Genomic DNA, 12,871 nt, shown 5'->3' with positions numbered 1-12,871 from the left:
CGGAGCGGCCGGGCCCGGGGCAGCCGGGTCTGGTGCGGCCAGGCCCGGAGCAGCGGCTGCCAGGCTGGGAGCGGCCAGGCCCGGAGCAGCCGGGTCTGGTGCGGCCAGGCCCGGAGCAGCGGCTGCCAGGCTGGGAGCGGCCAGGCCCAGAGCAGCCGGGTCTGGTGCGGCCAGGCCTGGAGTAGCGGCTGCCAGGCTGGGAGCGGCCAGGCCTGGAGCAGCAGCTGCCAGGCTGGGAGCGGCCAGGCCCAGAGCAGCCGGGTCCGGTGCGGCCAGACCCGGAGCAGCAGCTGCCAAATCCAGAGCAACTAGGTCGGGAGCGGCAGTGGCCAGACCCGGAGCAGCTGGTTGTGAAACAAACCTGAGCAACTGAGGCCAGGCCAGGAGCAACCAGGCCCGGAACAGCTCGCTCCTCGCCTGCCCCCGCCCCAAGGCTGCCTCTCAGACATGGCTGGAAACTTGCGGGAACTTGAGGGTCTGCTGAATCAAGTGATGAAGGCTTAGATCTGGATGTGTTGAGTTAGTATAGCGCTGGGGTGTTGATCTGTGAGTGCCTTGGGTGGGGCCTGGATGAGGCTGGTTGACCTATTTGGAAATGTCTTTTGTGTGAAGTGTATCATTGGGCATGTGGAGGTATTATTGATATGAGAAAATGCTAAGTAACTGATTTACTATCTGAAAAGGGATTTACTATCGGGGAAAGGGAGGGAGGAAGAGACTGAACATAAACTGTGCACCTATGGATGAGGACAATGGGGGATGGGGAGGGGGCGGAGGGTGGGGTGGGAACCTGGTAGAGGGGGGAAGAAATGAGGAACCTTTGTAATAATATGAACAATAAAGATTGATTAAAAAAAAAAAAAAAAAAAGATCACTCTACCCAACAAAGTTATCATTGAGAATTGAAAGGCAGATAAAGAGCTTCTCAGATATGAAAAAGCTAAAGGAGTTCATCACCACCAAACCAGTATTATATGAAATGCTAAAAGGTATTCTTTAAGAAGAGGAAGAAGAAGAAAAAGGTAAAGATAAAAATTATGAACAACAAATACATATCTATCAACAAGTGAATCTAAAAATCAAGTGAATTAAAAATCTGATGAACAGAATAAACTGATGAATATAATAGAATCAGGGGCATAGAAAGTGAGTTGACTGACAATTCTCGGGGTAGTACCGAAATACTCCTATGGATGAGGACAATGGGGGTGGTAAGGGCAGAGGGTGGGGTGGGAACTAGGTGGAGAGGAGCAATGGGGGGGGGGGGAAAGAGGAACAATTGTAATAATCTGAACAATAAAGATTTATTAAATTAAAAAATTATGAATATATATTTAAAGACTCTTTGTAGTAGTCGGCAGAAATACAATTCAAACTGCTACTCAAAACTTTCCAAGGGATGATGGGGCTTCCGGCCTAGCTGTATCTGCATGTTCGAAGATAGAATCAACAGACTTAGTCTTTCCATCCTTTGAATGTTCTTTCCTCTGCATTGAGTTCATTTCTAATATCCAATGGGTCACCAGCAATTTCAGCTCCCCAACAAAAACAGAACTTCTTGGACCTCAGATAGCCAACAACAACAAAAACAGGAAATAATTCTCAGGGGACTGGCGTGGATCGCATGGCCATCGCTGAGTCAAACACTGAGGCCGGGGATGGAATGGTCTAACCACTCAGCCTTCCACTGAGAGCCCAACAGAAAGAGGATTTGGTAAACAAATATGGAGAAGAAATGAAAGAGCAACGAATGTCCACCACTCTCTTCTTAGTTTCTTTCCAGAAGGAAACCTCCCTGCAGGACTGATGGGAATGATGAGGCCACCATACAGCTGCTGGGTGTATCCTAGTTTACAAGGTACTAGGTACTGCTTACATGGTCTCATTTAATCCTTACAGCCAGTCTGCTAGCCAAGTGCCACTACACAGATAAGGCAACTAAGGTTTAGGTGAGTTAAGGGGCTTGACTACATCAGAAGGCAGGGAAGCAGCCAACAGAGGGGCTGAGGAGAGGTGCCTGCAGGAAAAAGAGGAAGAAAACACTGACCCCAGGCAACTTCCTCTGTGTGTCAAGCTCCCCCACGTCTCCACCACTTCCTCCCCTTCACCTCACGGACAGCAGTTCACCCCACCCCCCACCCCCACCTCCGCCTTCTCTTTGCTCCTGTCTCCCCACTTCTCTCCCTTATCATCGATCTTGCCTGCCTAGTTTCTGCCACACCTCTTTCCTGACCTTTGCTCCCTGCTCCAGGCTTGTTTTCCTCCCCTCTGGCCTGCAGGCTCACTTTCACTCACACTCACCGCCGTCCAGCCACGGCACCATGTGCACGGGACAGTGTGCCCGCTTCGTGGGGCTCTCCCTCATCACCCTCTCCCTTGTCTGCATCGTGGCCAACGTCCTCCTGCTGGTGCCTAATGGGAAGACCACTTGGACCAACACCAAGAACCTCAGCTTGGAAGTCTGGTTAATGTCCGGCATCTTCGGCGGGGGCCTGCTGGTGAGAAGGCTATCGAGGCAGGGGGCTGGGTGTCCCTCTAAGGGGTTCTGAACAGGAGGGGGAGGGAGAGGGGGAGAGGGAAACAGGCAGCTGCCTGGGAGGGATGGCAGTGGCACGGTGAGACCTGGAGCCCTCCGAATCAGGTCCCAAACACTGAGTGCTGGAGGAGCCCCCGGGTCCTGAGCTGGATGGAAGGCTGAGGGGAACCAGAAGGAAAGGAGCCTCACGGCTCTAAGCAGCTCCCCTTCTGGGAAGAGGGAGTACGTCCTACCTGCCCCTCCTCATCCCACCGCGGGGCAGATGCTGGAGGCCACAAAGGTGGAGGCCGAGGGAGCAGCTGGTTGTGTGGGAGTTTATCAGGGCAAGATAATAATGGGTGGGGGTGGGGTGGGTAGGGATGGGGTGCTTTGATAAAGTCTGGAGCCAGGAAGCAGTGTCATGGGTTAGTCATTCTATTTCTCATCTTGGTCTCATCCTCCCTAGTCTCCTTGTCTCTTCACTCTCACCCCCATTTCTTCTTTTTTTTAAACGGGAATTTTTTTTTTTTTCAGAGAGGAAGGGAAAGGGATAGAGAGTTAGAAACATCGATCAGCCAAAGCCAGTTTGGCTCAGTGGTGGAGCGTCGGTCTGCGGACTGAAGGGTCCCGGGTTCGATTCCAGTCAAGGGCATGTACATTGGTTGCGGGCATATCCCCGGTAGGGGGTGTGCAGGAGGCAGCTGGTCGGTGTTTCTCTCTCATCGATGTTTCTGGCTCTCTATCTCTCTCCCTTTCTCTCTGTAAAAAATAAATAAAATATATTATAAAAAAAAAAAAAAAGGAACATCGATCAGCTGCCTCCTGCACACCCCCTACTGGGGATGTACCCGCAACCAAGGTACATGCCCTTGACCGGAATCGAACCTGGTACCCTTGAGTCCCTAGGCCTACGCTCTATCCACTGAGCCAAACCAGTGAGGGCCTCACCCCACATTTCTAAATGCCTCCTGTGTGCACAGAGCTAAGGATAAACTCAAACCTAGGTCAGGGTGATGAAGAAGGTGCCCCCACATCTTCCCAGAGACTAGAATCTGTCAGGAAAAGTGGGAAACTGGGAGACACAGATTCCCTGGACTTCCTACCTCCCACCCTGTAACTCCCTCCCCATTTAGAGGAACTTTGGAAGATCAAGCTAGTTTAATCTCTTCGTGGGATGAAGACAAAAGACCTACCCAGCACAGTTCCACACTTTTCAGGATAGCTGACTGATAAAATCCTCTGGGAGAGGTCTCCCCTTTATCTCTTTCCTAGGTCCACCTCTTCTCCTTTATCCACCCACCTCCTCTTACCCCCTGGGGTCTTTGCTCCTACTCCCCATCCCACATGGATTCATGGCTCTTGGACTCTATCCCGCTGACCTCAGCGCTCCCTGAGATGTCACCTCAGATTGCCAACGCATCATGCTCTTCTCCAGCTTAATCCACCCCAACTTCCCCACAATCTAACCAGCCTGTGTCAGGGGAGATCCCTGAGGATGCTCTCTCAGCGTGCTCATTCCCGCTGTCTTCCTCCCGCCTCCATGCCCGGAGCCACTCTTGAGAAGGCTTTTTCAAGTCTATTCACCTAGTCCGTGCTACGCCATGAGGACACAGGCCAGGTCCCTGCTCTCCCTGAAGCTGGCATTCCCACTGGGGAGACACACGGTATCACAGAAGCAAGAATGTAAGCCTCATCACCTCAGGTACATTACACTACCCTGGCTGCCGTGTGCCAGGTGCCTAGACCAGAGCCGTGCACTTAAGGGGCCCTTGAAAAAAAAGTAAATAGCGGGGACCGGTTTGGCTCAGTAGATAGAGCGTCGGCCTGCAGACTGAAGGGTCCCAGGTTCGATTCCCGGCAAGGGCATGTACCTTGGTTGCGGGCACATCCCCAGTGGGGGGTGTGCAAGAGGCAGCTGGTCAATGATTCTCTCCCATCAACGTCCATCAGCGTTTCTAACTCTCTATCCCTCTCTCTTCCTCTCTGTGAAAAATCAATAAAATATATTTTAAAAAATAAAAATAAATAAAATGGGAAGACATAATTAAAAAAAAAAAAGTAAATAAGAGCAAGATGATTTCAGATGGGAGTAGGTATTATCAAGAAAACAAAGCAGGGTGCTGTCAATAGAGAATTCGTAGAGTAAGATCAAGGGGCAATTATAGTGTTTTCAAGGAAGGCCTCAAGGAGGTGATGTCTGAACGAAGACACACACCCTCCCCACAAGAAAGAATCAGCCTGGCAGACAGAGTGACTGACAGTACAAAGCCCCAGGCAGGAACAGGCTCCCATACCTGAGGACCGGATAGGTGGCCAGAGCAGCTGAGGTTAAATGAGATGAGATCTTGGGTAGGCAGAGACCACAGCAAACATATATACTCCTGGAACCCACAGGAGAAATCTGAATTTTACTCCAAGTACAACAGAAAATGACTGAAGGACATGTTACTTTTTATTTTTGAACTTTTAAAAAATATATATATTTTATTGATTTTTTACAGAGAGGAAAGGAGAGGGATAGAGAGTTAGAAACATCAATGAGAGAGAAACACCAATCAGCTGCCTCCTGCACACCTCCTACTGAGGATGTGCCCGAAACCAAGGTACACGCCCTTGACCGAAATAGAAACCTGGGACCCTTCAGTCTGCTTTATCCACTGAGTCAAACCGGCTAGGGTTATTTTTGAACTTTAAATATATATATTACTGATTTTTTTATAGAGAGGAAGAGAGAGGGATAGAGAGCTAGAAACATCAATGAGAGAGAATCATTGATCAGCTGCCTCCTGCACACCCCCTACTGGGGATGTGCCTGCAACCAAGGTACATGCCCTTGACCAGAATCAAACGTGGGACCTTTCAGTCCGCAAGCCGAAGCTCTATCCACTGAGCCAAACCGATTTCAGCAAAACTGTACTAGTATTCAGTGCAACTAGATATTACCAAAGAGTTTTCTGAAGCTCTTATACTAAGTCCATTTCCATTAGCAAAGTATTAGCGTTTTAGTTGCTCCATACCCTATTGGGCTTAAGAAGATGCCTCTAGCCTGGCTGATATAGCTCAGTTGATTGGGTGTCGTCCAGTGCACCAGGAGGCTGACGGTTCAATTTCCCCATCAAGGGCATGTGCTTTGGTTTTGGGCTCAATCTCCGCTAGGGGGCACGCAGGAGGCAGCCAATGGATGTCGCACTTTCAAATCAATGTTTCTCCCCTTTTCCCTTCTGCACACTCCACTTTCTAAAAAAAAAAAAAAAAAAAAAAAAGTCAGTAAACGATACTTTTTAAATTTATAAATAAACTATTCTTTTAAAGAAAATCCCCCTTGCAGCTATGTGGAGAATGGAGAGTGGGAGTCAATAGTGGAAGCAGGAAGTCCAGATGGAGGGCTGAAGGTCACTGCAGTTGCTCAGGAGAGATGATAGTGGCTTGAACTAGGCCAGTGGCCATGGAGATGGAGAAAAGTAAGCAGATTAGAGCAATACACTCAGCATTTCCTCCTGTGTTTACAATTACTCATCTCTTCTCATTAAGATGTGTAGAGAATGAGACAGAGAAACTCAGATAATAAAAATAAACACTTTGCCGAGACCGGTTTGGCTCAATGGATAGAGCGTCGGCTTGGGGACTGAAGGGACCCGGGTTCGATTCCGATCAGGGGCATGTACCTTGGTTGCGGGCATATCCCTAGTGGGGGGTGTGCAGGAGGCAGCTGATCGATGACTCTCTCTCATTGATGTTTCTAGCTTTCTATCTCTCTCCCTTCCTCTCTGTACAAAATCAATAAAATATATTTTTTTAAAAAATAATAAATAAATAAATAAACACTTTGACTGAAAAAGTAAGAATATCAAATAAATAGGTCATTCAAAACTGGTAAACCCAGCCGAAACTGGTTTGGCTCAGTGGATAGAGCATTGGCCTGCGGACTGAAAGGTCCCAGGTTCGATTCCGGTCAAGGGTATGTACCTTGGTTGCGGGCACCTCCTCAGTAGGAGGTGTGCAGGAGGCAACTGATCGATGTCTCTCTCTCATTGATGTTTGTAACTCTCTATCTCTCTCCCTTCCTCTCTGTAAAAAATTAATAAAATATATTTATAAAAAAAACCCAAAAAACTGGTAAACCCAAAGGCAATTCTAGATGTCTGGATCCAGGAGCTTCCCAGTAAGTGACCTAACCAGAGAGGCTAAGCCAGAGGGCCAAAACTGGCCCTAGCGTCCTGGCCAGTGTGTCTCAGTGGTTAGAGCTTCGGCCCATGCACCAAAGAGTCAAGGTCTCTATTCCCAGTCAAGGGCACGTACTTGGGTTGCAGTTCGATCCCTGGCTCTGGTCAGGGTGTATGTGGGAAGCAACCAATTGATGCATCTCTCTCACGTTGATGTCTCTCTCCCTCTCCTTCTTTCCTTTCCACTCTCTAAATATCAGGTGAAGATTAAAAAAAAAAAAAAAAAAAAAAAAAAAAAAGTGGCCCTTGACCTACCATAAACATAGAGGGGAGAGTGTCTGGGGAAGTTGATTCAACTCTGCAGGTGTTTCTGTGAGGTAGCAGTAGGTCTCATAACAGAACTATAACTCTCAGCCCCTCCCCTGGGGAAGAAGAAAATGCTGCTTTGTGTGTGATGTAGGCCAGACAAGGTTCACAGGGAGGCAGAGATCAAGACAGCTGTGGGATTCCAGAGATGAGAGACAGGCAAAGAACCTGGCATGGTGCACAAAGATAAGGCTGGAGCCAAATCAAGGAGCCTGGAATACCTTTTCTGCGTTGAGTTTTGATGAGCTTCTTTCTCTTTGAGGATGTGATCATACAAGACTAATAAAACTTTAAAAAATAATTTAAAGAAAAAAACTTTAGCTTAATGATAGCATGTAGGATGGGGTAGGGCGTGGCTTGGAGCAAGAGATAGGGAATCTTACCCTGACTGGTTTGGCTCAGTGGAGAAAGCGTCAACCTGCAGACTGAAGGGTCCCAAGTCAAGGGCATGTACCTTGGTTTCGGTCACATCCCCAATAGGGAGTGTGCAAGAGGCAGCTGATCCATGTTTCTAATTCTATCCCTCTCCCTGCCTCTCTGTAAAAAAATCAATAAAATATATTTTTTTAAAAGAGATAAGGAATCTAGTAGGCAGGCTGAAAGTATCATCTTCATGGGAGATGATTAGGGATTTTCGTTGAAGAAAAAGAAAGAACTGACAGATTCAAAAGCTGTTGAAGAAAAAATCAAGAGGACTTGAAGTCAGGCTGGATGTAAAGGATTCAAGTTTTTTAATCTCTCCTTCCTAATTTTCTTTGGGTGGAGGCAACCAAAAATTTTGGTGGCCTTAAGAAAAAAAAAGATTCAAGGTTTCCAACCTGGGTAATCTGGAGGATAGCTCCAGTGATGGAGACAAGAAAGTCAATGGGAGCCCAGCCAGCATAACTCAGTGGTTGAGTGTTGACCTATGGAGGTCATGGTTTTAATTCCCGGTCAGGGCACATGCCCAGATTGCAGGCTCCATCCCCAGTGTGAAGTGTGCAGGAGGCAGCAGATCAACGATTCTCTCTCATCATTCATGTTTCTATCTCTCTTTCCTCCTGTCCTCTCTAAAATCGATAAAATTATATTTTTTTAAAAAAAGAAAGTTGAGCCGACCCCGGTTTGGCTCAGTGGATAGAGCATCGGCCTGCGGACTGAAAGTTCCTGGGTTCGATTCAGGTCAAGGGCATGTACCTTGGTTGCGGGCACACCCCTAGTGGGGGGGGGGAGGTGCAAGAGGCAGCTGATCGATGATTCTCTCTCATCGATGTTTCTAACTCTCTATCCCTCTCTCTTCCTCTCTGTGAAAAATCAATAAAATATATGTATTTTAATATATTTTATTGATTTTTCACAGAGAGGAAGGGAGAGAAATAGAGAATTAGAAACATCGATGAGAGAGAGTCATCAATCAGCTGCCTCTTGCACCCCCCCCCCCACTGGGGATATGCCCGCAACCAAGGCACATGCCCTTGACCGGAATCGAACCCGGGACCTTTCAGTCACCAAGCCGACGCTCTATCCATTGAGCCAAACCGGTTTTGGCCAATAAAATATATTTTAAAAAAAAAGAAAGAAAGAAAGAAAAGAAAGTTGATAGGAGATGAATGTGGGGAATAAATTGTGAGGGCAGTATGAGGCTGGCTGAATTTGAGCTAAAACCAAGTCATTCAAGTGACCATATATCCTTAGGCAGTTAGACTTGAATCTGGAGGCATGATTTAGGAGGTGATGATTGGCAGAGGAAGAAGCTGATGCCCTGGAGGAGATGGCTCCATGAGGAAGGCCACCGGGAGAAAGAAAGACAAAGAGGACCAGGGCTGTATCTTGAGGATTCTTATACTTCCCATAAGAGCCTCCACTAACGTTCTCCTCCACCCTCCACCATCATGATCTTAGACGCTCCAGCACCACCATTCCTTCCTGCTGTTGAGGGAACTTGTAGCATTGAGCATTTACTCTGAGCTACTCTTGGCATCCAGTCAACTTATTATTTCATTTAAAAAATCATGAGATCAGCCAAAACCGGTTTGGCTCAGTGGATAGAGCGTCGGCCTGCGGACTGAAAAGTCCCAGGTTCGATTCCGGTCAAGGGCACGTACCTTGGCTGCGGGCACATTCCCAGTAGGGGCTGTGCAAGAGGCAGCTGATCAATGTTTCTCTCTCATCGATGTTTCTAACTCTCTATCCCTCTTTCTTCCTCCCTGTAAAAAAAATCAATAAAATATATATATTTTTAAAAATCATGAGATCAGCCTGTGAGGTAGGTATTGCAGACCCATTTTACAGAGGACAAAACAGGGACCTGAGAGATGAATCAATTCGTGGAGTGTGCAGTGCATTGGGGTTAGCAGTAAACCCAGGCCTCCTGGCTCCCATTCAATTGGGCACCGAACATGTGTCAAGATGTATTGGGAATATATTATCAGGCGCTATTCTCAATCTGGACACATAAGTTATGATAAATGAAGGTGGAACCTGAGAGTGCCCCAGGAGAAGTACAGATAAGGCCTTCCTGCAGTCCAAAGGGCTGACTGAGGACGTCGCAGGCAGGTTCCAGGAGGAGGAAAGCACTGATGCCTCTAAGCCTTGAGGACCTGGAGGGGACCGGCTATCACACGCCCTTTGTTCCATAGGTACTGTGTCCGGGAATCGCAGCCGTCCGGGCAGGGGGCAAGGGCTGTTGCGGTGCAGGCTGCTGTGGGAATCGCTGCAGGGTAAGATCCAGATTCAGAGCGGACCCAGGACGGGTCTCTGAACAGGTCTAGGAAGAGCCAACCTAAAGCCACGCCCCCTCTTCCTAGCTGCACCACCTGCTCTGCAGTCCCAGGGTCCACCTCTTCCCCGCCCTACCCAAACCCCGTTACCCCCATGCGCACCCCACTCCACCTCCCACCCACCCACCCCCCCCCCCCCCCCCCCGGCCAAATCTTAGACCTCAATGAGCCTGACCGGAGGGGACTACAACCCCCATGAACCTCTGCAGCTGATGGCTCTTAGGGTTAACCTAACTCCTAGCCTTGGGGCTTGAAGGAAAATGTATGGGGGAAGCGGGGAGGAGCTAGGCAGGGCAAACTCATCTCTCCTTCCACTCGCTCCACGTCCAGATGCTGCGCTCGGTCTTCTGCTCGGCGTTAGGGTTGCTTGGAGCCATCTATTGCCTCTCAGTATCCGGAGCCGGGCTCCGAAAGGGACCCAAATGTTTCAAGGACGACGTTTGGGGATACCATTTCAAAGACACCGCGTAAGGCTTGGCCGGTTGTTGCGCCCTCACTACCCCATCCTGCGCCTCTCTGCTGTGAAGAGCGCTTCCTCCTGGGGGGAGGGGGGGGGGGTCTAACCAGGCCTTTGCAAAGCCCCCTGGGCACGTGCTGAGGACGGGGAGCCGGGGAACCGGGGAGCCGGGAGCGGGCTCTCCGCGGGGACCTCCGTCTCTCACGTGTCCTTGTCCGACCCACAGAGGCTCCTACCTGCTCAACAGCACCGATTGGGACGCGATGTGCCAGGAGCCGCCGCACGCGATCCTCTGGCACGTGACGCTCTTCTCGCTGATGGTGGCCGCCTCGTGCCTGGAGGTCGTGCTGTGCGGGGTGCAGGTGGTGAACGCGGCCATCGGGGTCCTCTGCGGCGACTGCAGGAAGAAGGTGGGTCCGCGTGCTCCGGAGCAAGTTTAGAGGGAACCTCCTTGCTCCCCGGCTGGGCTGCGTTCTCACGTCCTCTTCCCCGCAGGGCACCCCGCAATGAGGCTCCACTGACCACGCTGCTCGCCGCCGCCGGACGCCCACCCGACCCACCCACCCCGCCTGGAAATAAACGCTTTGAGCTCTCTTGCGCCTCTCAGATTGTGCCCTGTGTGAAGAGCTGTCCGACCAAAGCTTGTGGCTCTCCTGTCTGGGGCCCATGCACTCAGCTTATTTTCTTTTTCTTTTCTTTCTTTTTTTTTTTTTTTAATTGATTATGGTATCATATAATTGTCCTCATCCCCCCATTCCCATCCCAAACCCCTCCCCACATATGCCCCCACCCCCCTGTTGTCCATGGCCACTGGCTAGGCCCATATACAGGCACACAAGTCCTTTGGTTGATCTCTCCCCCTTATTCCCACCCTCCGCTACTTTCCCTCTGAGGTTTGAGAGTCTGATCGCTGTTTCTCTTTCTCTGGGTCTGTTTTTGTTCATCAGTCTATGTTGTTCATCATTTCCTCTAGATGTGTGAGATCATGTGATCCAAGAAATACCCTTGTAAGAACCTAAACTGCGATAAGCCATAATGGTTATGCTGAGAGGCAAATGAATCAGTCTATAGACCCCGCTTATTTTCTTAGCAAATAGTGATAATTTTTTTTAATATATTTTATTGATTTTTCACAGAGAGGAAGAGAGAGAGAGAGAGAGTTAGAAACATCGATGAGAGAGAATCATCGATCAGCTGCCTCTTGCACACCCCCTACTGGGGATGTCCCCCGCAACCAAGGTACATGCCCTTGACCGGAATCGAACCCGGGACCTTTTAGTCCTCAGGCCAACGCTCTATCCACTGAGCCAAACCGGTCCCGGCAAATAGTGATATTTTTAAGCACGAGTTTACATTTTTTATTTATTTATCATTGTTAATTGATTTTAGAGAGAGGAAGGGGAAGAGAAAGAGAAAGATTGGTGCCAAAAAGAAACATCACCAACTGGTTGCCTCAAACCAAGATGCATCTGCCGTCTGGGTGTGTGCCCCAACCCGGAAGGAACCATCTCTTAGCGCACCTGTCAGGCTCCTACCAACTGAGCCAGGCGGGCCAGGGCAGCACACAGTTACTGAGCTATTAGTGTGCACCCGAAGTACCGCCGTTAACAAGGCAGGCAAGTTCTGCGCTCTCGATTTAGCATTCCAGGGTGGAAAGTTGGCAGTTTCTAAAAGAAGCAAAAGATCAGCTCACGATAAGCACTTTTACAGAACTCGTTGAGACCTGGCCAGTGTGGCTCAGTTGGCTGGAGCGTAGTCCTGTACACCCAAAGGTTGCCTGTTGATTTGATTCTGGGTCAGGGCACATACCTAGGTTTTGGGCTCGATCCTGGTGGGGACTTATACTAGAGGCAGGTAACCAACCTCTCTCTCTCTCTCTCTCTCTCTCTCTCTCTCTCTCTCTTTCTCTCTCTCCCTCCTTCCCTCCCCCTCCCCTTCTCTAAAATCAGTTAAAAAAAAAATATCCTCTGGTAAAGATTAAAAAATAACAACACGTTGACAATGGGATACCTATACACCCTGAGAAGGTGAAATTGGAGCTGAAATCTGCTTATGGGCTAACCGCCTGGACAGCTGAGGGATTCCAGGCAGAGAGAGCATCCAGGGCAAAGACCCAAAATGGGAATCAGTATACGGAAAAGCCACCGCTGGCGTTTGGGGGGAAGGGGGGCAGGGGACAACTAAGGAAAAGACACATTCACCAATCAAGCTGTAGCAAATGAAGCCTGAAGGTGTGGGAGCATGTCACCTCCTAGTTCGGTAGAAGTTTCTGGATCTGAGATCACTGGTGGCTCAGAAAGGAAATAACCTGGGCGTTTAGTGGGCGTGATGTGTGTGCAGACGCCTTCAGGAAGCCAGGCGCTTCCTTCCCTTGTACACAAAATTGAACTTAAGTGCCTTTTTTTCTAGACTATAAGTAAGGTGACCAGACGTCCCGCTTTTGGCGGGACAGTCCCGATTTCTAACAATTTGTTCCATGTCCCGTGGCGTTTTTGAAAAGTCTTGATTTTTGGAAAGATTCTTTTAAATCTTTTGGACTTTTTTTTTTTTTTTTTAATATATTTTATTGATTTTTTACAGAGAGGAGGAGAGCCGAAACAGGTTTGGCTCA

General features: G+C 49.0%; 1 protein-coding gene across 1 annotated transcript; it reads left to right on the top strand.

The window, feature by feature from the left end:
- Positions 1-2,117: 2,117 nt before the first annotated feature.
- On the top strand, positions 2,118-10,894 carry TM4SF5 (transmembrane 4 L six family member 5). Its single transcript, XM_084863327.1, has 5 exons — positions 2,118-2,498; positions 9,663-9,743; positions 10,134-10,270; positions 10,487-10,670; positions 10,756-10,894. The coding sequence occupies exons 1-5, from the start codon at positions 2,322-2,324 to the stop codon at positions 10,768-10,770; spliced, it is 594 nt and encodes a 197-aa protein (XP_084719453.1). The 5' UTR covers positions 2,118-2,321; the 3' UTR covers positions 10,771-10,894.
- Positions 10,895-12,871: the final 1,977 nt, after the last annotated feature.

This window comes from Pipistrellus hanaki (assembly GCF_964339955.1).
Source record: "Pipistrellus hanaki genome assembly, chromosome: 16".
NCBI classification, from domain to species: domain Eukaryota; kingdom Metazoa; phylum Chordata; class Mammalia; order Chiroptera; family Vespertilionidae; genus Pipistrellus; species Pipistrellus hanaki.
The sequence above is the reverse complement of the archived record's forward strand: the minus strand, read 5'-3'. Positions and strand labels throughout refer to the sequence as shown.